This window comes from Narcine bancroftii, chromosome 6 (assembly GCF_036971445.1).
Source record: "Narcine bancroftii isolate sNarBan1 chromosome 6, sNarBan1.hap1, whole genome shotgun sequence".
In the NCBI taxonomy this organism is placed as follows: Eukaryota; Metazoa; Chordata; class Chondrichthyes; order Torpediniformes; family Narcinidae; genus Narcine; species Narcine bancroftii.
The window spans coordinates 187,365,382-187,389,721 of NC_091474.1; the positions used below are offsets into that span (position 1 = coordinate 187,365,382).

At 42.7% G+C, this 24,340-nt stretch overlaps 1 protein-coding gene and 1 long non-coding RNA gene across 4 annotated transcripts in view; one reads left to right on the top strand and one right to left on the bottom strand.

The window, feature by feature from the left end:
- arhgap18 (Rho GTPase activating protein 18) overlaps window positions 1–24,340 on the bottom strand; it is a 142,624-nt gene that overhangs the window by 76,760 nt on the left and 41,524 nt on the right. Inside the window, exon 1 of one of the 3 annotated variants that reach the window (XM_069886988.1) lies at window positions 8,267–8,447. The exons of the other annotated variants lie outside the window; for them this stretch is intronic. Within the exon in view, the coding sequence (XP_069743089.1) occupies window positions 8,267–8,385 (119 nt within the window). The 5' untranslated portion in view covers window positions 8,386–8,447. Of the gene's footprint in view, window positions 1–8,266; window positions 8,448–24,340 lie in introns of those variants that run through there. 3 annotated transcript variants of the gene reach the window in all.
- The window catches only part of LOC138736866 (uncharacterized), a 129,963-nt gene continuing 113,535 nt past the window's right edge, over window positions 7,913–24,340 (top strand). The window contains exons 1-2 of the long non-coding RNA XR_011340634.1: window positions 7,913–8,638; window positions 9,866–10,041. This is a non-coding gene — a long non-coding RNA (uncharacterized lncRNA). The remainder of the gene's footprint in view (window positions 8,639–9,865; window positions 10,042–24,340) is intronic.

Consider the following 24,340-nt stretch of genomic DNA (forward strand, 5'->3'; position numbering starts at 1 on the left):
AAAAGTAGTAGCAAGGTGGAGACTCTGGTTTAAGGGGATAATGGCACCAGGAGAGAGGATTTTTACAAGATGGCGCTAAAGGGAGGGATCCTTCTGCCTCCAAAGATTCCATGGGCTTTTTTTCGTGGGATTTCGGAATTTTATGCTGTGGTCATCATCAGGGCAGGGATAGTATATGTGTTATTAAAGGAGAAAGATCATTATTATTTAAAGAGCCGAAAAGGTTTAATTGCTAAACAATATTTGTTTAAAAATTGGTATGGATAGAATGTTAAAGTTTATTAGTCTTAATGGACTGAACAGGTAGGTGAAAAGGAAGCAGGTCTTGACACACTTAAGAAAATTAAAGGCAGATGTAGTCTTTCTACAAGAAATACATCTTACTAAATCGGAACATGCAAAAAATGTTTAAAGTTGATGGGTGGGACAAGTAATATCATCTTCATTTGGCTCAAAGGCAAAAGTAGTGATTTTAATTAATAAGAATATAGCAGTAATAATAGAGGATATATTGACTGACCAAACCAGATGATTTGTAATAACACATTGTAAAATTTATTCAGAATCATGGACATTTATGAATATCTATGCAACAAATTATGGCAATAAAGCCTTTATGAAGGATATCTTTTTTAAAAGCAGCGGGGGGGGGGGGGAGGAGAGACAAAATATATTGGTCAGGGAAGATTTTAATTTTTGTTTGTTCCAGTATTGGCTAAATCAGCAAGAATGGTAACAAGTCCAAAAACTGCGAAAGTAACACTATCATTTATGAAGGATTTAAATTTGATTGATATATGGAGGCAACTTAACCCTGTAGGGTTAAGGGTTCATTCTACTCAAGGGTCTGAATTATTTTTAAAGTCTGTCCTGTTAAAAAGTAGTGATAAAAAGGGGATATTTGGCAAGACATCTATCAGATCATTTGCAATTAATTTTAACAATTGTGAAAATGGAAAAACAAGAAAATATGTATAGATGGCATCTTAATTCCACAATGGAAAGGAAAGACTTTTGTGAGTTCATTAAGGGACAGAACTGTTTTGTGAAATTAATCTTCCTTCCACCAATAATAGCCTTTTAATATGGGACACATTTGAAGCTTTCTCAAGAGGACAAATTATTTCTTATACATAAAGGTTCAAAGAATTGGATGGACTGGAGAAAGATATAACAAAAGTGGAAAAAGAATATCAAAGAATGGGGTTGCACGAGAAGTATAGACTACTGTTATTATTAAAAATGGCGTGAAGCAAGGCTGTGTTCTCGCACCAACCCTCTTTCCAATCTTCTTCAGCATGATGCTGAACCAAGCCATGAAAGACCCCAACAATGAAGACGCTGTTTACATCCGGTACCGCACAGATGGCAGTCTCTTCAATCTGAGGCGCCTGCAAGCTCACACCAAGACACAAGAGAAACTTGTCCGTGAACTACTCTTTGCAGATGATGCCGCTTTAGTTGCCCATTCAGAGCCAGCTCTTCAGCGCTTGACGTCCTGTTTTGCGGAACCTGCCAAAATGTTTGGCCTGGAAGTCAGCCTGAAGAAAACTGAGGTCCTCCATCAGCCAGCTCCCCACCATGACTACCAGCCCCCTCCACATCTCCATCGGGCACACAAAACTCAAAACGGTCAACCAGTTTACCTATCTCGGCTGCACCATTTCATCAGATGCAAGGATCGACAATGAGATAGACAACAGACTCGCCAAGGCAAATAGCGCCTTTGGAAGACTACACAAAAGAGTCTGGAAAAACAACCAACTGAAAAACCTCACAAAGATAAGCGTATACAGAGCCGTTGTCATACCCACACTCCCGTTCGGCTCTGAATCATGGGTCCTCTACCGGCATCACCTACGGCTCCTAGAACACTTCCACCAGCGTTGTCTCCGCTCCATCCTCAACATCCATTGAAGCGCTTTCATCCCTAACGTCGAAGTACTCGAGATGGCAGAGGTCGACAGCATCGAGTCCACGCTGCTGAAGATCCAGCTGCGCTGGATGGGTCACGTCTCCAGAATGGAGGACCGTCGCCTTCCCAAGATCGTGTTATATGGCGAGCTCTCCACTGGCCACCGTGACAGAGGTGCACCAAAGAAAAGGTACAAGGACTGCCTAAAGAAATCTCTTGATGCCTGCCACATTGACCACCGCCAGTGGGCTGATATCGCCTCAAACCGTGCATCTTGGCACCTCACAGTTTGGCGGGCAGCAACCTCCTTTGAAGAAGACCGCAGAGCCCACCTCACTGACAAAAGGCAAAGGAGGAAAAACCCAACACCCAACCCCAACCAACCAATTTTCCCCTGCAGCCGCTGCAACCGTGTCTGCCTGTCCCGCATCGGACTTGTCAGCCACAAACGAGCCTGCAGCTGACGTGGACTTTTACCCCCTCCATAAATCTTCGTCCGCGAAGCCAAGCCAAAGATAGACTACTGGAGAATAAAAACTGAGATATAACATATTACAAACATATAGAACAGAAAAAAAAACAATATCAAAACTATAAAAATAATATAAATTAGGAGAACAGGCAAAATCTTATCTTGACAAGTGAAAGCAAAGGAGTCATCAAGGACAATAAATGCAATCAAAACAGAGGCTAAAATTTTAAACAAAAAATCAAAAAGCAATAAATAATATTTTAGACAATACTATATAAACTATACAAATCAGAATTACTTGGAGATGAAAATGAGATGGATGAATTTTAACGAGAGGATAAAGAACAGATTGATTTAGATGACCCTTTCACCAGAGAAGAAATTGAGAAGACATTGGGCACTTTACAAGCTAACAAGTCCCCAGGGGAGGATGGGTTCCCACCTGAGCTTTATAGACAATTTAAGGATTTGTTGATGCCTCTTATGATGGATGTACTAGACCACGCGGTGGAGACACAGTCATTCCCAGAATCTTTTTCAAATGCTATAATTATAGTGCTACCAAAGGAAAATGGAGACCCATTTAAAACATTATATAGACCTATATCACTTTTGTATGCTGACTATAAGATATTAGTAAAAGGACTTTAATACATTAATACATACAAAACAGGTGCGATTTGTTAAAGGAAGACACTCTTCAAATAGTCTGGGCAGACTATTTAACATAAAACATATGGCAAAATCAAAGCTGAATCCAAGTATAACAATCTCCCTGGATGCAGAAAGAGCAGTTGATCGCTTAGAATGACCTTTCTTATTTAAAACACTGGAGAAATTTGGCATAGGTAGAATATTTAAAAATTGGATAAAAACTCTTTACCATAAAAGCAAGGCAAAATTAAAACTAATAGTCATATATCAGCAGTTTTCCCTTGAGTAGATTGAATAGACAGGGGTATCCCCTGCCCCCAGCTCTTTTTATCTGAACAATTGAACCACTGGAGGAGATTATAAAAAAGATCCAGATATAAAAGGTTTCAAAGTCAGACAAGAAGAACATAAATTAGTCTATTTGCCGCTGATGTGCTATTATATTTATCTGATCCGGCTGAGTACTTGATAAAATTGCAAACAACATTAGAAATATGTATATGGATAAGAGTCAGATAATGCCATTGATAAATTTTGACTATGAAATATATCAAAAAGGCAGGAGATTTAAATGGAAGACAGATGAAATCAAATATTTAGGTATAAAGACAGATAATAATTTACAGAAATTATGCAAATTAAATTACACTCCTCTTTGAGAAGAAAATGGAGATACAGCTACAGAAATGGAAAGACCTGCCAATTACTTTAGTCGGAAGAGTAAATTGTATTAAAATGAAATTGATGCCAAGATTACAGTATCTTTTTTCAGTCACTACCCTATTGAACTACCAAAAAAAATTATTTTAATTATTAAATAACTATATAAGGCGATGCATAAGGTGCCAAGATTTCACTGGTAAAACTAACTTGGGACTATAAACTGGGAGGACTTCGGCTTCTGAATTTTAGGAAGTATTACTTATCAACAGAAGATAGATTTCTTTCATTCTTCTTTGAAGAAGATAGTTCCCCCTCTTGGATCTGAATGGGACTGTATTCAATAAGAGAGGGGACAGCAAAGGACTTTTTTTATAAGTGGAATGTTGTTACTAACAAAAAATCTGGATAACCCTATATTAATACATATGATTAGAATATGGCAAAAAATCAATGAGTGTATTGGAAAAAAATCAGGGATATCACTAAGAGCACTTTTATGTACAAATTATGTACAAATGTGTTGCTGCCCATGAATCTGGCCAACAGAATTCTAAATTCCTAGTGTGACAGGAAAAAGATACATTGATGATTGCTCTGTGGAGGGACTTGCGTCTTTTGAACAAAACAACTAAGACATAAATATGGAGTAGCTAATGGGACTTTGTTCAGTTTTCTACAGCTAAGATTGTTCCTGAGAGAAAGATGGGGGGGCAATGTTGGTCCCACCTGAAATTAGTGAAATAGAATGAATGATCTGGTTGGGGAATACACCTAAATTCATAACAAAAATGTATTATGCTCACAGTGTAAATGCAAAACCAGGTTGACAGAGGTTGAGATGGGAGTTGAACTAGATGTTGCAATATCAGAAAGATGTTGGCCTGATTGGATGTCATACTATTGGATAGTATGACATCAATTATAAATGTAAGATACAGATTAGTTCAATACAATTTCCTACACAACCATATCCAACACCACAGAAGTTGCATAGATCAAAATCTGAAATATCAGAGATGTGTTTTAGATGTGGGACAGAAACAGGAACATTTTTTTTACATGTTTCATGGTTGTGTGTGAAGGTGAGACTTTTCTGGCAGGATATTGCTGAAATACAGTGTTAACAAGGATAATGGGGGTGGCCCTCATGGAGGACCCAGAACTTTATCTTTTAGATAACTTTTCTGAAATAAACAATAAATTAACTAAAATTCAAATTTAATTTATCAAACTAGCCTGAACAGTGGCTAATATTGCAATAACTTGGAAATCTGATTCTCCTCTATATATAGAACGATGTATGCAGAGGTGAATTGTTGCATATCTATGAAAAAAATTACATACAATTCAAAGAACAAATATGAGATGTTTGTTAAGATATGGCAGCCATATTCAGATCATATAGGGGCCCAATTATAACTACAATAATAAAAAGGACAATAATAGATGCTGCTATAGTATAAACCCTTGAGACTTCCCCCATATAGATTTTTAGGGTCAATATAAATGTGAGTCCTGATGGTGTGTGGATTTATATTATTGAGGGGGGGGGGGGGGAAGAGAGGGGGCGGCGGCAAAGGGGTTGTTTTGTTCATTTTTTGTAAGGGAAAGTTTTTCTATTTATGAAAAAAAAATTCAAAAAAAGACAACTTTCAGAGCCCATGGCTCAGGAAAGCAGCCTATATCAACAAGGACCCTCACCATCCAAGCCACACCCTATTCTCACTAGCCCCTTTCACACTGCCAACCCTAAGAGGAAGTGGGAAAACTTAATGGGCTGTTGCACTCGGGAGCCTTTCCTATTGCACCATGATTTACCTGGCTAATCAGCAACCTGGCATTTTAAATGGGGGGTGGGGGGGGGGAGATGTGTCCCACCTCCAGCGGTGACAACGTGAGAGTAGGTTGTGCTTTCACACCGCCAGAATGATTAGTGAGTTAACTCAGCTGGGGTCTGATACTTGCCCCCACCAAATGTTAGAGCCTGGTTGAATTTAGTTCACTCTGCCAGATTGGGACGTTTCACACTGCACGATTACTGGGAACAGACCCGCTAAATTAGCCGGTTAACCCACACAGAATCAGCGGTGTGAAAGGGGCGAAGATACCATTGGGAAGGAGGTACAGGGGCCTGAAGAGACACATCCAAAGTTACAATAACAGCTTCTTCCCCTCTGCCATCAGATTTCTGAATGGACTACTGTACCTATTTATTTTTAAATATTGTATTTAGGGAACTGTAATTTAAAGCAATTTTGCACCTGTAATACTGCTGTCGAAAAACGAAACAAATTTTGTGACATGTTCATGACAATAAACCTGATTCTGCACTACTTTTAGTTTGTAAATGAACCACAAAACATCCAGCAAATAAATGCTGAAACTTTCTTCCAAGCAAAGCAAAACAGAAGTGACTAATATCTGAAGTCATCCAAACGTTAATTGTTTACAAGGATAGCAACAGTTAATTCTACTTGACCCCTAACACTTCTTAAAATGTGCAAAGATCTCATCTAAGATTCTTGAAATAATTATAATAAATTGCAACCCTGGTGAGCAGAGCTTCCCAATTTTTTGCAAAAAATATTCCAGCTAATGATGGTTTATAGCTCCCCCCCCCAATCTAAGACTTGATTATTAATGTTATAAATAACCCAGACGTGCAAACACATTCATATCTTCTACAGACTCAGATTGTGTAATAGCGTCCAAAATCCAAAGAGCAATTGGTTTCATATAAAGTGCTGTTGCTATTGCAACTTACATCAACAAATACTAAATGTGAGAACTTAAAAAAAAAACGCCTTAGATCATTAGGCTTCTTCAGGTGGATTCTCTGCTAAGAATGCGCCTGAAGAAGAGAAAGTGGCCCTTTGATTTGCCGTTCAGGTGTACCGGGATGTACATCTGAGCGCATTCCAGCTCCTGTCCCTTGGGCTGTCAAATTAGGACGGCAGCGTGGGGTATCAGCAGGGGGACATCCCCCGTGGAATGTCCCCACACTGATTGCTCTGCCCCACGGCGGGGGAGAAGGGGGATGGAGCGGCCGGTGGGGGAGAAGGGGGTTGGGGCAGCCAGCGGGGGAGAAGGGAGTTGGGGGGGCCGGAGAGTGAGTACGGCGCTCGTGTCGGGTACCGGCATTGATTCGGCCAGCCTCCGTTCTCCCTCGCCGGCTGCCCCAGCCCCCTTCTCCCTCGCCGGCTGCCCCAGCCCCCTTCTCCCTCGCCGGCTGCCCCAGCCCCCTTCTCCCTCGCCGGCTGCCCCAGCCCCCTTCTCCCTCGCCGGCTGCCCCAGCCCCCTTCTCCCTCGCCGGCTGCCCCAGCCCCCTTCTCCCTCGCCGGCTGCCCCAGCCCCCTTCTCCCTCGCCGGCTGCCCCAGCCCCCTTCTCCCTCGCCGGCTGCCCCAGCCCCCTTCTCCCTCGCCGGCTGCCCCAGCCCCCTTCTCCCTCGCCGGCTGCCCCAGCCCCCCTTCTCCCTCGCCGGCTGCCCCAGCCCCCTTCTCCCTCGCCGGCTGCCCCAGCCCCCTTCTCCCTCGCCGGCTGCCCCAGCCCCCCTTCTCCCTCGCCGGCTGCCCCAGCCCCCTTCTCCCTCGCCGGCTGCCCCAGCCCCCTTCTCCCTCGCCGGCTGCCCCAGCCCCCTTCTCCCTCGCCGGCTGCCCCAGCCCCCTTCTCCCTCGCCGGCTGCCCCAGCCCCCTTCTCCCTCGCCGGCTGCCCCAGCCCCCTTCTCCCTCGCCGGCTGCCCCAGCCCCCTTCTCCCTCGCCGGCTGCCCCAGCCCCCTTCTCCCTCGCCGGCTGCCCCAGCCCCCTTCTCCCTCGCCGGCTGCCCCAGCCCCCCTTCTCCCTCGCCGGCTGCCCCAGCCCCCTTCTCCCTCGCCGGCTGCCCCAGCCCCCTTCTCCCTCGCCGGCTGCCCCAGCCCCCCTTCTCCCTCGCCGGCTGCCCCAGCCCCCTTCTCCCTCGCCGGCTGCCCCAGCCCCCTTCTCCTCCGCCAACTGCTCCAGCCCCCTTCTCCCCCGCCCGCCGCTCCAGCCCCGTTCTCCTCTGCCAACTGCTCCAGTCCCCCACCGGCCGCTCTTGCCCTGCAGACCCTGCGCTGACAGCCCAGCCCCCTTCTCCCCCGCCGGCCGCTCTAGCCCTGCAGTCCCTGCGCTGACAGCCCAGCCCCCTTCTCCCCCGCCGGCCGCTCTAGCCCTGCAGTCCCTGCGCTGACAGCCCAGCCGCCGCCGGGGGAAGGGGCAGCTGGGAGAGGAGCTGTCAGGCTGGGGAGGCCACTGTGCCGTGGCGATGATCCCTCTCGGAGGAGGGTTACAAAGTTCGCCTTGCAAGTGCCTCCTGCACATTCACGTGGCCTCCCAACAGCCGCAGATATGCGGCTTGACAAGCGGGGCAATTGACCACCTGAAAGCGCCCCCCGATCAACTGAATTCAGCCGCAGCAGCCGGACCCTTTGCACTGTACTGCCAACTTTGAAATCCGCCTCTGAGCTGATCACCTTGCAAAGTGTCAAGACTCTTCCAAACCCGTTCATGGAGAGTTTAATCGCGATTTCAGAGGGATGAACTTACTCCCCTGCTGAAGGAAGATCTCCCTCCTCCTTCGCACTGGTCGTGTCGCCGTCGGCGGACTCATCGTTCGAATGATATCCCGTTAAAACCACGCTCTGAGAAGCAGGCAGTGGCTCCATTCCGCTCGAGGCATCATTTCCCCAAGAACTGGGAGCGTTGAGGGACAATAAAAAACATCCTTGCCTGGCAACGTGGGTTATCGCCGTAGCGAAGCTCCACCCCGGCCATTGGCGCTCGGTGGGCGGGGAAAGTATTGGGGGCGGAATAAAGTTCGCGATGTCGCACTCGTTGCGGGTGGTCGGGACCCGCGGCGGCCACGTTGAGGTGCGGGTGGATGGTCGCTTTCACAGGATTGAGTTGGGAAGGAAACCAGTAAGTATTAAAAAGTCAAACCACTTTAGTACGGAAAATTGCTTTTAAATTGTGTAAAGAAAATCTTTGTGTTTCGAATGATTTTGGAGCTGCGACTGAGGCAGCGGGTCACCGTGTGCTGCTGGTCTTTTCAGCATCTAGAGCAGACATTCGAGGCCTTCAATGTTTGGGGGGGGGGGTTGAATCAGAAAGGGCAGATATATCAGCAAATCAAACAATGGGGAAGAAATCCAGACCAACAAAAGGTGAATATGAGATGGGACGAGAACAAATGGATCAGGTCTGTGCACAAGGAGACAGGGAATGGAGAGACAATGGGAGAAGCAAGGGGATGGGATGGAGGTTTAACTGAAGCCAACCTCTAGTTGGAGGTTGCCCAGCGGGAAGATGAGGTATTGTTCCTCCAATTTACAGGGCACCAAACTAGAAGGGAGTCAATGCAGCGAAGGTGCCAGAGATCCTAGAAGTGGCTTTTTTCTTGAAGAAGGACAAGGGCCCAAAACATCAGCAATCTGTCTCGTACAGTTGCCGAATAAACTGGTTGAGTACCTCCAGCATTGCCATGCCCTGTCTGACCAGCAAGGATCCTGCAGCAGCTCTAGGCTTCCGTCCCTGCGGTACAGAACGCCACGTCCAGAGGACACCCCATTCCACTTTTGAATATTGATCTTGTCCATTTATCTCACTCCAGGGACCTGCTTACTCTGCTTTAACAGGTCATCTCGCCTGCTAAATCTCTGAATGGAGTGGGTCGTGGAGTGGCGAGAGAGACTCTCACAGAATTCCCTTCCAGGAGAGAACTTCTTCAGGGCAGGCATCCCTCAAAAAGATTTTGCATTCATGCCTTGAAGGGCTCAGGCTGAAAATGTCCCTGCTAGACCTGCTGAGTTCTTCCAGCATTATTTGTTTTTGCTAGAGTAGCTTAGTGCAGATTTATGGAACAGACTCGATGGGCCTAGTGGCCTGCTTTTGTTCCTTTGTCTTGTGAACTTCACACTTACTGGACTGCCCAGCCTTATGCCAAGTTCAGACCTCAATTACAGAGACCCATAGTTTTAAAGGAAATCCCGGTTTGTGGAATAAAAGCAAAAGATGATGTATTTTCCCCCAAACACTATCTGTTTAATTTTTTTAATTATTGTCATTTAATTTGAGTTTTAACTATCTGTTTTTTATCATTTGCTTGTGATTATGATCATCAGACACTTTCAAAAACTATTTTCACAGTAACAAAGCTCCTCTGTAGCTTTACCTTTTATTGAAGCCTGTGCACTACATCAGCTGAGGCCTCATCATTCCATAGACTCCCTAATCACTTTCAAGTTCCTGGGAATGCACACATCAGAGGATCTCTTCTTGAGCCAAAACCTCAAAGCAAATGTGAAGCAGTATAATAATGCATTGTAAGTATGAGATTTGGCAAGCTCCTTGTTATATCCTAACCCTAACAATAAACTGCTCAGACCCAAAAAAAAGTTACCATGTCACTTTTTCATGCATTAATTGCAACTATGAATAGATATCTATGCATATTTTTATATTCCTGTCAGTGTAGTGTGGTAACAGAAGCCAGGCAACATCTGTCCAGGTCAGTAGCAGAATATTGAACACTATCACACTGAGTATTCGCAGACCTCAGCCCACTCCTGTTCATGCAACTGACCCACTGCTGTATCACAACAATGTGACCTCATCAGCAAAAACAATGAGTCGCACTACCGAGAAGAGGTGGAAAATCACATGATATAGTGCAAGAGTAATAACCTGAGTCTCAACATGAACACGATGAAGGAGATGATCGTGGAGAGGACCAGGAACAACCACCCTCCACTATACATCAACAACTCTGTAGTAGAGAGATTGGAGAGCACCAAGTTCCTTGGAGTTCACTTAAGTAGTGACCTATCATGGACATTCAACATCACCTCACTTGCTACAACTGTGACTGCACTTCCTGAGATGACTGAAGCAGGCAAAACTATAGGCCACCATTATATCAACCTTCTATAAGAGCTCTATCAACAAAAGCATTCTGGCCAACTGCTTCACAGTGTGGTAAAGTTGCTGCAGAGAAATGGATCTGAGGTCAATTCACAGGACCATAGAGTGGCAGAGGATCACTGGAGTCTCTTCTTGCCTTCCCCACCCCCCAAAATCAGCGTGATCTACCGGGATTGTTGTCTGAAGAGGGCATGCAAAAATAATTCCACCTAGCACACAGCATCTTTCTGCTGCTCATTGGGGAAGAGATACAGGTGTATCAGAGGTAGTATCACCAGGCTGAGGAACAGCTTCTTCCCATAGGCAGTAAGAATGCCAAACGCCCAAAGGAATTGCTCACTAACTATCCAAGATTCTCATTTCTACAACACAATATTTGTTATTTATTTTTATAGATGAAATAGTTGTCCTGCATATGTATTATTTGTCTGTATGTGCGTCATGTCTAGTTGTGTGTCTGCATGTTTTGTACCGAGGACCACAGAATGCTGTTTCGTCAGGCTGCACCATTTCATCAGATGCAAGGATCGACAACGAGATAGACAACAGACTCGCCAAGGCAAATAGCGCCTTTGGAAGACTACACAAAAGAGTCTGGAAAAACAACAAACTGAAACACCTCACAAAGATAAGCGTATACAGAGCCGTTGTCATACCCACACTCCTGTTCGGCTCCGAATCATGGGTCCTCTACCGGCATCACCTACGGCTCCTAGAACGCTTCCACCAGCGTTGTCTCCGCTCCATCCTCAACATTCATTGGAGCGACTTCATCCCTAACATCAAAGTACTCAAGATGGCAGAGGCCGACAGCATCGAGTCCACGCTGCTGAAGATCCAGCTGCGCTGGGTGGGTCACGTCTCCAGAATGGAGGACCATCGCCTTCCCAAGATCGTGTTATATGGCGAGCTCTCCACTGGCCACCGTGACAGAGGTGCACCAAAGAAGAGGTACAAGGACTGCTTAAAGAAATCTCTTGGTGCCTGCCACATTGACCACCGCCAGTGGGCTGATATCGCCTCAAACCGTGCATCTTGGTGCCTCACAGTTCAGCGGGCAGCCACCTCCTTTGAAGACTGCAGAGCCCACCTCACTGACAAAAGACAAAAGAGGAAAAACCCAACACCCAACCCCAACCAACCAATTTTCCCCTGCAACCGCTGCAAACGTGTCTGCCACAATCGAGCCTGCAGCTGACGTGGACATTTACCCCCTCCATAAATCTTTGTCCGTGAAGCCAAGCCAAAGAAAAGAATTTGTACAATTAGATGACAAACTTAACTAATGTACATTAGGTAGTTTGTGTATCCTGCACATCTTTCAGGCTGCAGTGTCTAGGATAATAAACTCTCATTACACAGGCTGCATTGTCTAGGATAATAAACTCTCATTACTGATTTCCACACAAGTGAGTTCAGTTCCCCATGCCAGGCCAACTCCAACATGATACCATCTATAATTTTCTTAAACAGTATTTGACATTTCACAAAATTTAGTGTCTGAATTGAGCAGGTCAATATTGCCAGTGTCATATATTCCCAAACCAGATACAGCCTGAAGATCTTTTTACATTTTCCAAAATGTTATTCTAATGGATAGCCCTGCAAAGAAATACTTCTATTTTATGCACAGTGTTTAATCATGGACTCCTTTCCACAAAAGTGATTTAGAGGGATAGATGTTTTCCAAAGTTTCACTTTGTCCCACTGTCTCCACACCACCACCCCCCATCCTATGAAAATCCTAAATTGAACCAACTTTTAGCCATGTTAGAAATATTGCTCCAGCTACGCTTCTTGACATCATTCAATAGCTGCTAGTATTTCATGCAAAAAATATTTATAGCTTTCCTTTTATACTACTACAGACCTCAGACCAGATTTATCTGGCATGCTTTTAAGATGAAGGGAAGATTTAAAAGGGATGTGAGAGGCTTATATTTTTACAGATTAGCAGGTATCTGGAACAGAATGCTAGGAGTCGTGGAATCTGATCAATAGTGGAGTTTAAGCAGTTTCTAGGTGCACACACCAATATAAAGGGACGTGGACATACCCCTCCTTAAATCTTCGTCCGCGAAAGAAGAGGTTTAATTTGAAAATCATGTTCAGCTCAACTTGAAGGTTTGCATGACACTAGAAAATAGGGAGAGTGTCCTCAGATGCAGCAGCAGAGGAAATGACACTGGGACAGTAACCATGGTGACAGACCAGTGAGGGACTCTGGCTGAAGAACACACAGGCGGTAAGTTGTTGATGATTGGCTACAGATTTTCAAAGATAACTGCTGAAATGGAATTGAATAAGAAGAATGCCGTTGAGATCAATTGAAAACAGTAAAGTTTGTTCTAATTACTGTGAAATCTGAACCAAGAAAATCTTCTGATTGACAGAATCTGAAACCACATCCCAATAACCCAGGTGTACCAATTTCTGATTTGGCTAAAGATATTACACATCTCCAGTAACTGGAATTCAAGCAACCGGCAAAAAAAAATTGAAATTAAAATAAGTAAGAATAAATTTAAAAATTAAACAAAAGTTTAAAATTGTAAAAGTAAATGTTTGCTGAAGCAATACACAACCCTTGTGAAGATGGGAGCAAACATTCAGCCAGCGGAGCACCCTGCTTGTGCCCTGCCCCCAACAGGCGTTTAAATAAAGTTGTGTTTGAATTAAACAGTCACCCAGGTTGAAGAGCCAACCAAAGCTACTCGCTGCTGGGGCAACTCACCCAAAGTGTTTCCCCATCCTTTCCCAGTAAGTCTATTATTAGTATATTATTTTTTTCTATTTCAATTTTTTTAATTAATCATATACGTAAATAATACATGAGGAGAATAGGAGTACATGATCAAGGAAAAATATCACTATATAACGTATTGCATTACATCACAATTAACAAATATGTTCTCAACTCCTTGAACTGAAATCTTCCAAAAAAAAAATGAAACCACCTAATGCAAGAAAAACATCAAACAAAAACAAAAGACTGGGCAGCCTATCTTGAGAATTTATTAATAAAAATTAAACATCTGTTCTTCACAATCAAAAAAAATAAATGTAGTCCAGAAGGGAAAATAATTATATTAAGTCCTGTGAAAATAATTTACAAAAGGTCACTTAATCTTTCAAATTTAACAGAAGTATCAAATATATAATTCTTAACTTTCTCTCAACTTTTGCATGACATAATTTGAGAGAAACATTGATTCAAAGTAGATAGATTAGAATCTTTCTATTTACCCATAAATAAAATCACTCTTCCAGCCAACAGTGTTGAAAAGGTGACAACCTGATGTGTGGAAGTGGGAACTCATCCCACTACTGGAACTATAATTACAAAAAGAGCAGTCAATGAGTTAGGTTGCAAACTCATATCCAGTATAGCTGACAAAGTCTTAAAAATATCTATCCAATACCTCTCCAACATAGGGCATGACCAAAACATACAAGTTAGAGAAGCCACTTCTGATTTACATCTATCACAAATAGGAGTAACATTACAAAAAAAGAAACAGGCCATTTTGTCTTTTGACATATGAGCCCGATGTACCACTTAATCAAACTGAATCAAAGAATGATGAGCACATATTGAAGAGGTATTAACCAATCCAAAAATCTTGTCCAAAATTATTCCTCTTGGAAGGTGTAATTGAAGTTCCTCTTCCCAGGCTCTTAATTCTGTCATTAGAATTTGATTGCAATCTTAATAAATTATAAATGTTACCTATTAAACCCTAATGAGAAGTTTCAAATGAAAAAGGTACTGTGGCAACGCACAAATCTGCAACAAACCAGCCCCGCTTGTTCCATGCGGTCAGTGAGGCAGTTGCGGCAGAGATGGCAATGTTCTTCCATCTCTTCTGCTCCACGACTGAGGTTGGCGTGTGTACTTGTGTCAGTGTGATGCAAGCAGCAGACTGTATGCGCAGTCTGATCGCACTGCTGAAAACAAAGCATGCAAACTTTAAATAAACATTCCTGCTACAACTTCAGAGCTCAGTCTGTGTCTCCAGTCTGTTCACTCACTCCCATCCAGCACACCATATTTAGTGAACCCGATGAGTCTCCACGTTCTGCAGACTCTTGCTATGTGGATCCTGCAGGAGTCAGTGCCATAGCACTCAAGCTACCATTTTCTGGATCAACTGGTCCCATACCTGATTCGGCCAGACAGAGGCCCAGTTCCAGCTCAAGCAAATCTCAGACTCCACAAGTTACTTCTACATTGTCAGTTTCCTCAATCAGGAAGCGTGGAAGTAGAAATCCTCATGATAAACCAAATATGTCAATTATGATTGAATTTTGGTTGGAAGAGCAGTCCAAAAGGTGGATGAGATCAAAATGCATACTGTTAGAGATCAGCAAGGCCTCAGGCTTGTGTGTTAAACTGAACAACAATGTGTCAGGCAAGTTTTTAAGGCAGTTCATAGCTAATCATGAGGCAAGAGTAATAGTGAAGAACTATGTCCTAATTAAGCATTCTCACTGTGTATCAAGTCCATTCTTTACATCCAGTGATGGTGATATAAAGCACAAGGCTGATCCCCCAACTGTAATCATCTATTTGCTTTCATTTGATCTGGATCCAGCTGCTTGAAGCAGGAACAAATCGAGTAATCATTTGAAGACTTTTTCAATACTCCCAACAATCATAATTCATTGCATTCAGCTGACCCGCAACACGATGATAGTACTAAAAAGAACATCCATTTCAGGATACAACAAAGCAAGATGCACTTTCATGTGTGAGCGCCAAAAGTGCTGCTGTGTTATATCATTATTTGACCTCATTTAAGATCCCAAATATCTTGGAACATTTTCTATTCTGCATTCCAATTCAGCCCTACCCAAGCTGTGCACTTCCATTTTTTCTAATGAAAAAATATGTTCAGAAAACTTCATAAAAGTCAACTTTAATTATTATCTGTACAGGAAATCTGAAGGGTGGAAGATGATGTCATAACATGGCTCATCTATTCAAGTGATTTCAGTATCCATGAATAAAATCTTAAAAATGGGAACAATGGATTTCAAAGCTCAAACTAAAAAAAAAATCAACAATTCCTTTACTGAAGCGGCTGCTGTGCCACTCCTCGGTTGTCTACCTCCTCCTTTAGCTTGTATGTTTTGTGTTGCTGCAAAGGCACCTGCCAGCTTTAACTCCAGCAATAGAGGAGCTGCAAGTTTAAACTCACAAGACTCATCAAGGATCTCCAATGTGAAATTCACAAATTATTACATTTTTATTTATTTAGACATATGGTACAGTATCAGGCTCTTCCCACCCATGAGCACATGCCATCCAAATACACCAATTAACCTGTAAACCCCATGTTTTTGGAGGTGGGTAGAAACGGGTTCACCCAGAGGAAACTTGCAGATAGAGGAAGAAATACAAATTCCTTAGTTGGATTCGAACCCAGGTTGCTGGTGCTGTAATAACATTGTACTAACTGCTACCCTAACCATGTCAGCCTTTTGATCCAATGACAACCTGGTAGTCCTGATTTTCATGCTCCTCTACTATCACACAAACAGGACACTTTCAATTGTTCATCTGTAAAGGACTTGTAGTTTGTTCTTGTGTCCATAATCATGTTGGTGCTGACTGTTGGGATAGTCAAGGAAGAATTTCTTCTGATCATGGCAAAATTCGCTTGAAGACAGCGATGTCTGTCTTCTACTTGTTGATTGACAGATTTCTGACCTACTGTAGTTCATTTAGACTTGTTAATTGTGCAAAATGCACTATTAAGACAATAACATTTTTAAAATTCTATTGCATAATGTTAATAATAAATCTAAATTCTGGAAATACAATTTGCAAAACATGTTTGCATTTATTAGCAATAAAAGTACTCATAATTAATATAACATTAACAAAGTAATATGCTTTGCATTTAGAAAAGTAAGCTATCAGACAATATGCAAATCATTACTTTACTGCTCACCAGCAGATATTGCAATGTATAATCTGAAATGAGGCAATGAAAAAACTTCCATGTCATCTGTGAGGCCTTTAGTGTTTATTGGAATTTTCCAAGCAAGTTACCACCTCTAAGGTTTTGGAGCAATGCAATATATTTGCTCAAGTGTTCTGGGTTGAACATTCACCTGCAATGACCGTCAAATGGACATCAAGTTAAAATTAGGATTTTCAAAAATTCCATTTTCATTCAACCTTCTAAAAGTACTATACAGTTTATGAATTGAAACAGTAATACAAAGCTGAGTCTTGGATGGGGGAGGTGAGTGCCCACAGCAAAATTGGTGAAGCTGGTGTTCCTCGGATTGGTCCTCTGACTTTGGTGGAAGGGCAGTGATAACACTGGAAAAACAATACATTATATTTCTTGTACTATTCCTTTTGTACATTGGAAAAAGCTCAAAAAATTCACTCCCATGAACGTTATGATTTTGGAAGCCACTGGCCAGTTTGCTGGATACAAGGATATGATAATTATGTTTAGTAGATTGTTCATATGCTCTTTAGTGAGTGGTGAAATTGTGGAATTTCTGTTCAGAGCAATGGATTTTCTTTCTCTAGAATAATGTATTACCTAGAAAATACATAGGCATATTTTTTTCATATTTTGGAGCAACTATTTCCACACCAATTTATCTTTAAAATTGTGCTAACATTGGAAGTAAACAGCAATCTCCAACTGCTTGTATTTTATTGCTAACATGACAAACCACAAGTACTTCTATCATAAGACTGTTTGACAGATCTTTGTACATTTGGCTCTGATACTCTGTCATAAAATGTTTGCATTATGGGTTTTACTGCTTGATTTAAAACATCAGCAGGAGAACAATCTTGATTTATTATGCATTCATAAACAAGAAATAGCTGACCTAGCATACTTAATTATTACATCAGTTCACTCTCTTTATTACCAAAGCGTCATCTAATCCTTTTCAGAAAATGAACAACCCCATTTAAATTTTAGAGATATTTACATTTCGACATCCAGCACTGAAAATTATATGTATAGGACATGGTTCATTCCAATTCGGTCTACAATGGATGTCATCTCACTAGACCTACATGAAGCCTTGGAACACCTGGACAGCAAAGATGCATACATCATACATTTATCCACTAATGTTCAGTGAAACACTAATGTTTAGTATTTTCTAGGTAATACATTATTCTGGAGAAAGAAAATTTATTGTCTGAACAGAAATTCCACAATTTCACCACTCATTAAAGAGCATATGAACAAACTACTAAACATAATTCTCATCATATCCTTGCATCCAGCAAACTGGCCAGTGTCCTCCAAAATCATAATGTTCATAGGAGTGAATTTTTTGAGGTTTTTCCAACGTACAAAAAGAATAGTACAAGAAATATAATAAGTATTGTTTTCAAATCTGATGAGCAAACTCCAAGACCTAGAACTCAGCATGCCACTGTGTAATTGGATCATAGATTTCCTCACCTTCAGACAGCAATCAGTGAGATTAGCAAGAATATCTCCACCAATCAGTTCCGGAGAACCACAGGGCTGCCTTCTCAGCCCCCTGCTCTACTCACTTTACACCTACGGCTGTGCAGCTCAGTACAACCACACCACTTACCAATTTGTTGACAATACCATGGTAGTGGGAGGTATATAAAGGTCAGTGAGCACACAAGAGGAAGATTAAAAACTTGTCTGTATGGTAAACTAACAACCTTGAACTCCATGTAACCAAAACCAAGGAGACGATTGTTGATTTCAGGAAGGGAAAACTATAAGTGATCATTAGTGGGGGGGGGGAGGGAAATCAGAAATGGAGAGCCTGCCAAATTTAAGTTCTTTGGAGTCATTGTCTCAGAGGATCTTTCCTGGACCCAACACAATAACGGCATTGGCTCTTCTGGGCCACAAGGCTGCGCTACCCAAATACACCCATGTGTCATTAATCTACCAACCTCAGACTTATTTTTTGGAGGGATGGAGGAAACCAGAGCAAACCCCATAGACACAGGAAGAATGTAGAAACTCCTTGCTGGGAGTAATGGATTGAAACCCAGGTTTTTGGAGCTGTAATGGCATTATGCTAATTTATGGGAAACATTTGCTATTATTTTGCAAGTTTTTGAGAAAAGTTTCACATGACAAAAATATTGTTATACAATTGAGTTAAATCATATTTTAAAAAGTCTTGATATAATACAAGGCAGCACAGTTAGCGTAGAGGTTAGCAATTGGGGTTCAAATCCAAAGCCATCTGTAAGGAGTTTGTATGTCCTCCCCACATCTGCATGGGTTTCCTCCCATCATTCCAAAAATGTACTGGGGTTGTTGGGTGTACTTGGATAGCACGGACTCATGGGTTGAAAGGGCCTGTTACCATGTTGTATGTCCAAATTAACTTTAAAAAATAAGATAGCAAAATACAAACTAGAGATCCGAAACAGAACTAAATTTTTGCAAAGAACAAACTGCTGAAAGTACAGTTTGTTAATGAATCAGAGGGAGTGGTCATCTGGCTTGCCAAGCCTGTTCTGCCTGCCATTCAGAATATCATGGCTGATCTGACCATGAACTTAGCACCACCTGTACTCATTCTTCTCTACAAAAAAAAAGTTTAATTTTGTCTTAAGTATATTTTTTGATGCAGCCTCAACTGCTTCCTTGGGCAGAGAATTCTGCTGATTCACAACTCTGGGAAAAGCATTTCCTCCTCACCTCTGATCTTAAATCTACTGCCCCAAATCTTGAGGCTATGTCACCTAGTTTCAGTCTAACTGAAAGTGAAAACAATCTGTCCTCCTCTGGAATCAACCTGGTGAACCTCTTCGGCACCACCTCCAAAGTCAGTATCTCCTTTGTCATACAAGGAAAGCTGAATGGTACGCAGTACTCCAGATCCAGACTTGTCAATATCCTGTACAGTTGCAGCAGGATCTAGGGTAGATAAGAAGTCTGTAGATTCTGGAAAAATAGAGCAACATACAAAGTGCTGGAAGAAGTCAGCAGGTTAGACTACATCTGACATGTCCTTCAATAAATGTGGCTTGCCTTCCACTGCTATTAATGCAGCCCTAACCCACATCTCCATTCCTACACATCTGCCCTCAGCCCATCACCCTCCCCCCACCCCCAAACCTGACATAAAAGGAATAGGATTCCCCTTATCTTCACCAACAACCCCACTAGCTACCACGTCTAACATATTTGTCCCTTTCTGTAGGAATTGCTTTCTCTACAACTCCCTTATCTGCTCATCCCTTCCAATTAATGGTCCCCCTGTACTAATCCCTGTGACTAAAAAAAATTGCTACTTTTACCTTCCCACTTACTACCATTCTGGGCCCCAAACATCCTTTCCAAGTGAGGCCTCCTCTACATCGGGCAGACTGGTCACAGACTCTGGGATCAGTTAACTGAGCACCTTCACTTTGTCTACTGCGAGCCTTCCACTTCTCATTTCCACACTGACATGTCTGTCCATAGCCTCTTTGGCTTGGCTTCGGACGAAGATTTATGGAGAGGGTAAATGTCCACGTCAGCTGCAGGCTCGTTTGTGGCTGACAAGTCCGATGCGGGACAGGCAGACACGGTTGCAGCGGAAAATTGGTTGGTTGGGGTTGGGTGTTAGGTTTTTCCTCCTTTGTCTTTTGTCAGTGAGGTGGGCTCTGCGGTCTTCTTCAAAGGACGTTGCTGCCCGCCGAACTGTGAGGCGCCAAGATGCACGGTTTGAGGCGATATCAGCCCACTGGCGGTGGTCAATGTGGCAGGCACCAAGAGATTTCTTTAGGCAATCCTTGTACCTCTTCTTTGGTGCACCTCTGTCTCGGTGGCCAGTGGAGAGCTCGCCATATAACATGATCTTGGGAAGGCGATGGTCCTCCATTCTGGAGACGTGACCCACCCAGCGTAGCTGGATCTTCAGCAGCGTGGACTCGATGCTGTCGGCCTCTGCCATCTCGAGTACTTCGACGTTAGGGATGAAGTCGCTCCAATGAATGTTGAGGATGGAGCGGAGACAACGCCTGTGGAAGCGTTCTAGGAGCCGTAGGTGATGCCGGTAGAGGACCCATGATTCGGAGCCGAACAGGAGTGTGAGTATGACAACGGCTCTGTTTACGCTTATCTTTGTGAGGTTTTTCAATTGGTTGTTTTTCCAGACTCTTTTGTGTAGTCTTCCAAAGGCGCTATTTGCCTTGGCGAGTCTGTTGTCTATCTCATTGTCGATCCTTGCATCTGATGAAATGGTGCAGCCGAGATAGGGAAACTGGATGACCGTTTTGAGTTTTGTGTGCCCGATGGAGATGTGGGGGGGCTGGTAGTCATGGTGGGGAGCTGGCTGATGGAGGACCTCTGTTTTCTTCAGGCTGACTTCCAGGCCAAACATTTTGGAAGTTTCCGCAAAACAGGACGTCAAGCGCTGAAGAGCTGGCTCTGAATGGGCAACTAAAGCAGCATCGTCTGCAAAGAGTAGTTCATGGACAAGTTTCTCTTGTGTCTTGGTGTGAGCTTGCAGGCGCCTCAGATTGAAGATTGCGGTACCGGATGTAAACAGCGTCTTCATTATTGGGGTCTTTCATGGCTTGGTTCAGCATCATGCTGAAGAAGATTGAGAAGAGGGTTGGTGCGAGAACGCAGCCTTGCTTCACGCCATTGTTAATGGAGAAGGGTTCAGAGAGCTCATTGCTGTATCTGACCCGACCTTGTTGGTTTTCGTGCAGTTGGATAACCATGTTGAGGAACTTTGCGATGCGTTCTAGTATTTGCCAAAGCCCTTTCCTGCTCACGGTGTCAAAGGCTTTGGTGAGGTCAACAAAGGTGATGTAGAGTCCTTTGTTTTGTTCTCTGCACTTTTCTTGGAGCTGTCTGAGGGCAAAGACCATGTCAGTAGTTCCTCTGTTTGCGCGAAAGCCGCACTGTGATTCTGGGAGAATATTCTCGGCGACACTAGGTATTAATCTATTTAGGAGCCATAGCTTAATGTACAGCAGATTGACGTCACACAAAGTGTGTTGCAGCATAATCTCCCTGCTCAATCCCTCAAGCAAAGGCAGCCAACTGTTGCACCTGTAAACCAAGCACTCACAAATCCCTTTGCACAATAGTATGCTGTAATCTTTTACCACTTAAATAATCTGGTCTATTTTCCATTCAAAGTGGATGACCTCACATTTACCAACATTGTATTCCATCTGCCAGGGTGATTCTCCTTATCCTCTGCAGTTTGCTTTTACATTCAAATTTGGTGTCATCAGCAAACATTGATATCATACACTCAGTCCTTTCTTTCATAACATGAATATATAATGTGATAAATTGCAGGCCTAGCACCACCAACTACTGCAGCACTCTACTCACCACTAATTGCCAACCAGAGTAATATCCATTTGTCCCAGCTCTCTGCCTCTAGGTTAACTGATCCCTTCTCCATTCTCATACTATTACCAACTGCAACTCTCTCTCTTTTGGACAAGTCTTTAACATGGCACCTTATTGAACACCTGGAAATCCAAGTACACAACATCCACCATTTCCACTCTATCCACTGCACAATGAAATCCTCAAAAACCTGAGCTTCCTGAATTCACACTACAGCTGCCTGATGTAACAATTTCAATTCAAATGTCTCATTATTTCTTCCACAAGAATACCTTCAAGCATTTTCCCAACTACTGAGTTAAGTTTCCTGGCCTCTGTTATCTGCTGTTTCCTTATATCCTTTTTCAAACAATGGCAGGACATTCGCTCTCAATCAATCCACTGGATTGGTCAGATTTGCCTCTAAATTCAGGATTATTACATGTACAACCTGACAAAATGAATTTCTCTGTACCACTGTGTTAACAAATATGTACACACTAAACACAACATATCATGTATAATCACAAAAATACAACTTAAATATGTAAATATTTTGGGATGATTGACTTGGTTAAAGGATAATGTTCATCAATCACAGCCTACAGGAAGAAGCAATATCCCAGCCTGCAGTCAGTCCTCATTTTGATGCTCCTGTACCACTTTCTTAATGGTAGGGAGTCAAAGATTCTGTGTGCTAGATGGAAAATGTCTCTATAATTCCACTATTAGTTCCATTATTTCTTTTAGTACCCTGAGATTCATTCGATCAGGACTAGGGCACTTTATCTACCTTTTGGTTCACCAGCTTGCTCAGCACTACCTAATTAGTGATTGCAATCATATCAAGGTCCTCACCTCCCATTTCATCCTTAGAATCTCTTTGGCATGTTAGATGTATCCTCCATATTGAAATCAGCTGGCAGCTCATTTCACATTCCCACCACTCCTGTTGTGAAGAAGTTGCCCTAAACTTTTACCCTTTCACTCTTAACTCATGCCCTCTGGCTTGTAACTCACCTACCTTCAGTAGAAAAGGCCTATCTACATTTACTCTGTCTATCCCCCTCAATTTTAAATACCTCCATCAAATCTCATTTTTCTATGCTCCAAGGAATAAAATCCTAACCCATTTACCCTTCCCTGTAACTCAGTTCCTAAAGTTCGGGCAACATCCTTTTCACTCTTTCAATTTTATTGATATCTTCCCATAATTAAGTGACCAAAATTGCACACAAAACTCCAAACTTGGCCTCAACTTTATGCAATTTTGCCATAACATCCCAACTTCTATACTCAATCATTTGATTTATGAAGGCCAATGTGCCAAAAAGCTCTCTTTACAACCTTATCCATCTTTGACACCACATGAGGGAATTATGTATCTGTATTACCAGGTCCCTCTGCCCTACCACCCTCCTCAGTGCCCTACCTTTCATAGTGTATGCACTTTCTTGGTTTGTCCTTCCAAAAAATGCAACACCTCACAATTGTCTGCATTAAATTCCATCTGCAAATTTTCAGCCCATTTTTACAGCTGGCCCAGATCCCACTGCAAGCTTTGAAAACTTTCTTCGCTGTCCATAATCGCCTAGAGTCATCTGCAAATATGCTGATCCAATTTACCACATTGTCATCTATCAATGATCTGGATGATAAACAATGGCCCCAGTGCCAATCCCTGAGGCACACCACTAGTTACAGGCCTCCAGTCTGAGAAGCAGTTATCCACCACTATCCTCTGGCTTCTCCCATCCAGCCATTGTCGAATCCAGTTCACTACTTCACCATGAATTCCTAGCACCTGAACCTTCCTGACTAACCTCCCATTTGGGACCTTGTCAGAGGCCTTACTAAAGTCCATGTTGACAACATTCACAGCCAACTTCAACTTTCCTACTAGTAACCTCCTTAAAAACTCCACAAAACTGGTTAAACATGATCTACCATACAAAAAGACATGTTGACTATCCCTAATCAGTTTTTGCCTATCCAAATGAAAACTGACACAAAAAGATCATTCAAAGCCTCAGCTATTTCCACATTAGTCAATTCTAACTCTCCCTTCTCACCTTCCAAGGGACCTACATTTATTTTAGCCACCCTTATCCATTTTATATAATTAAAAAACTTTACATTATTTTTAAATTTTATGCTATTTTTCTTTGTAATCAAGCTTCCCCTTCTTTATTGTGAGCTTAGTGGTTCTTTGTGCTTTTTAAAGTTTTCCCAATCTTCCTATTTTCCACCATTTTCAGCACCATTGTACATGGGAGCTTTTAGTTTGATTGTCTTCTCTTATTTCCTGCATAAGCAAGGCGGGCTCTCTCCACTGAGAACTGTACAAAATCTCTTTGCAAGTGTCATCACT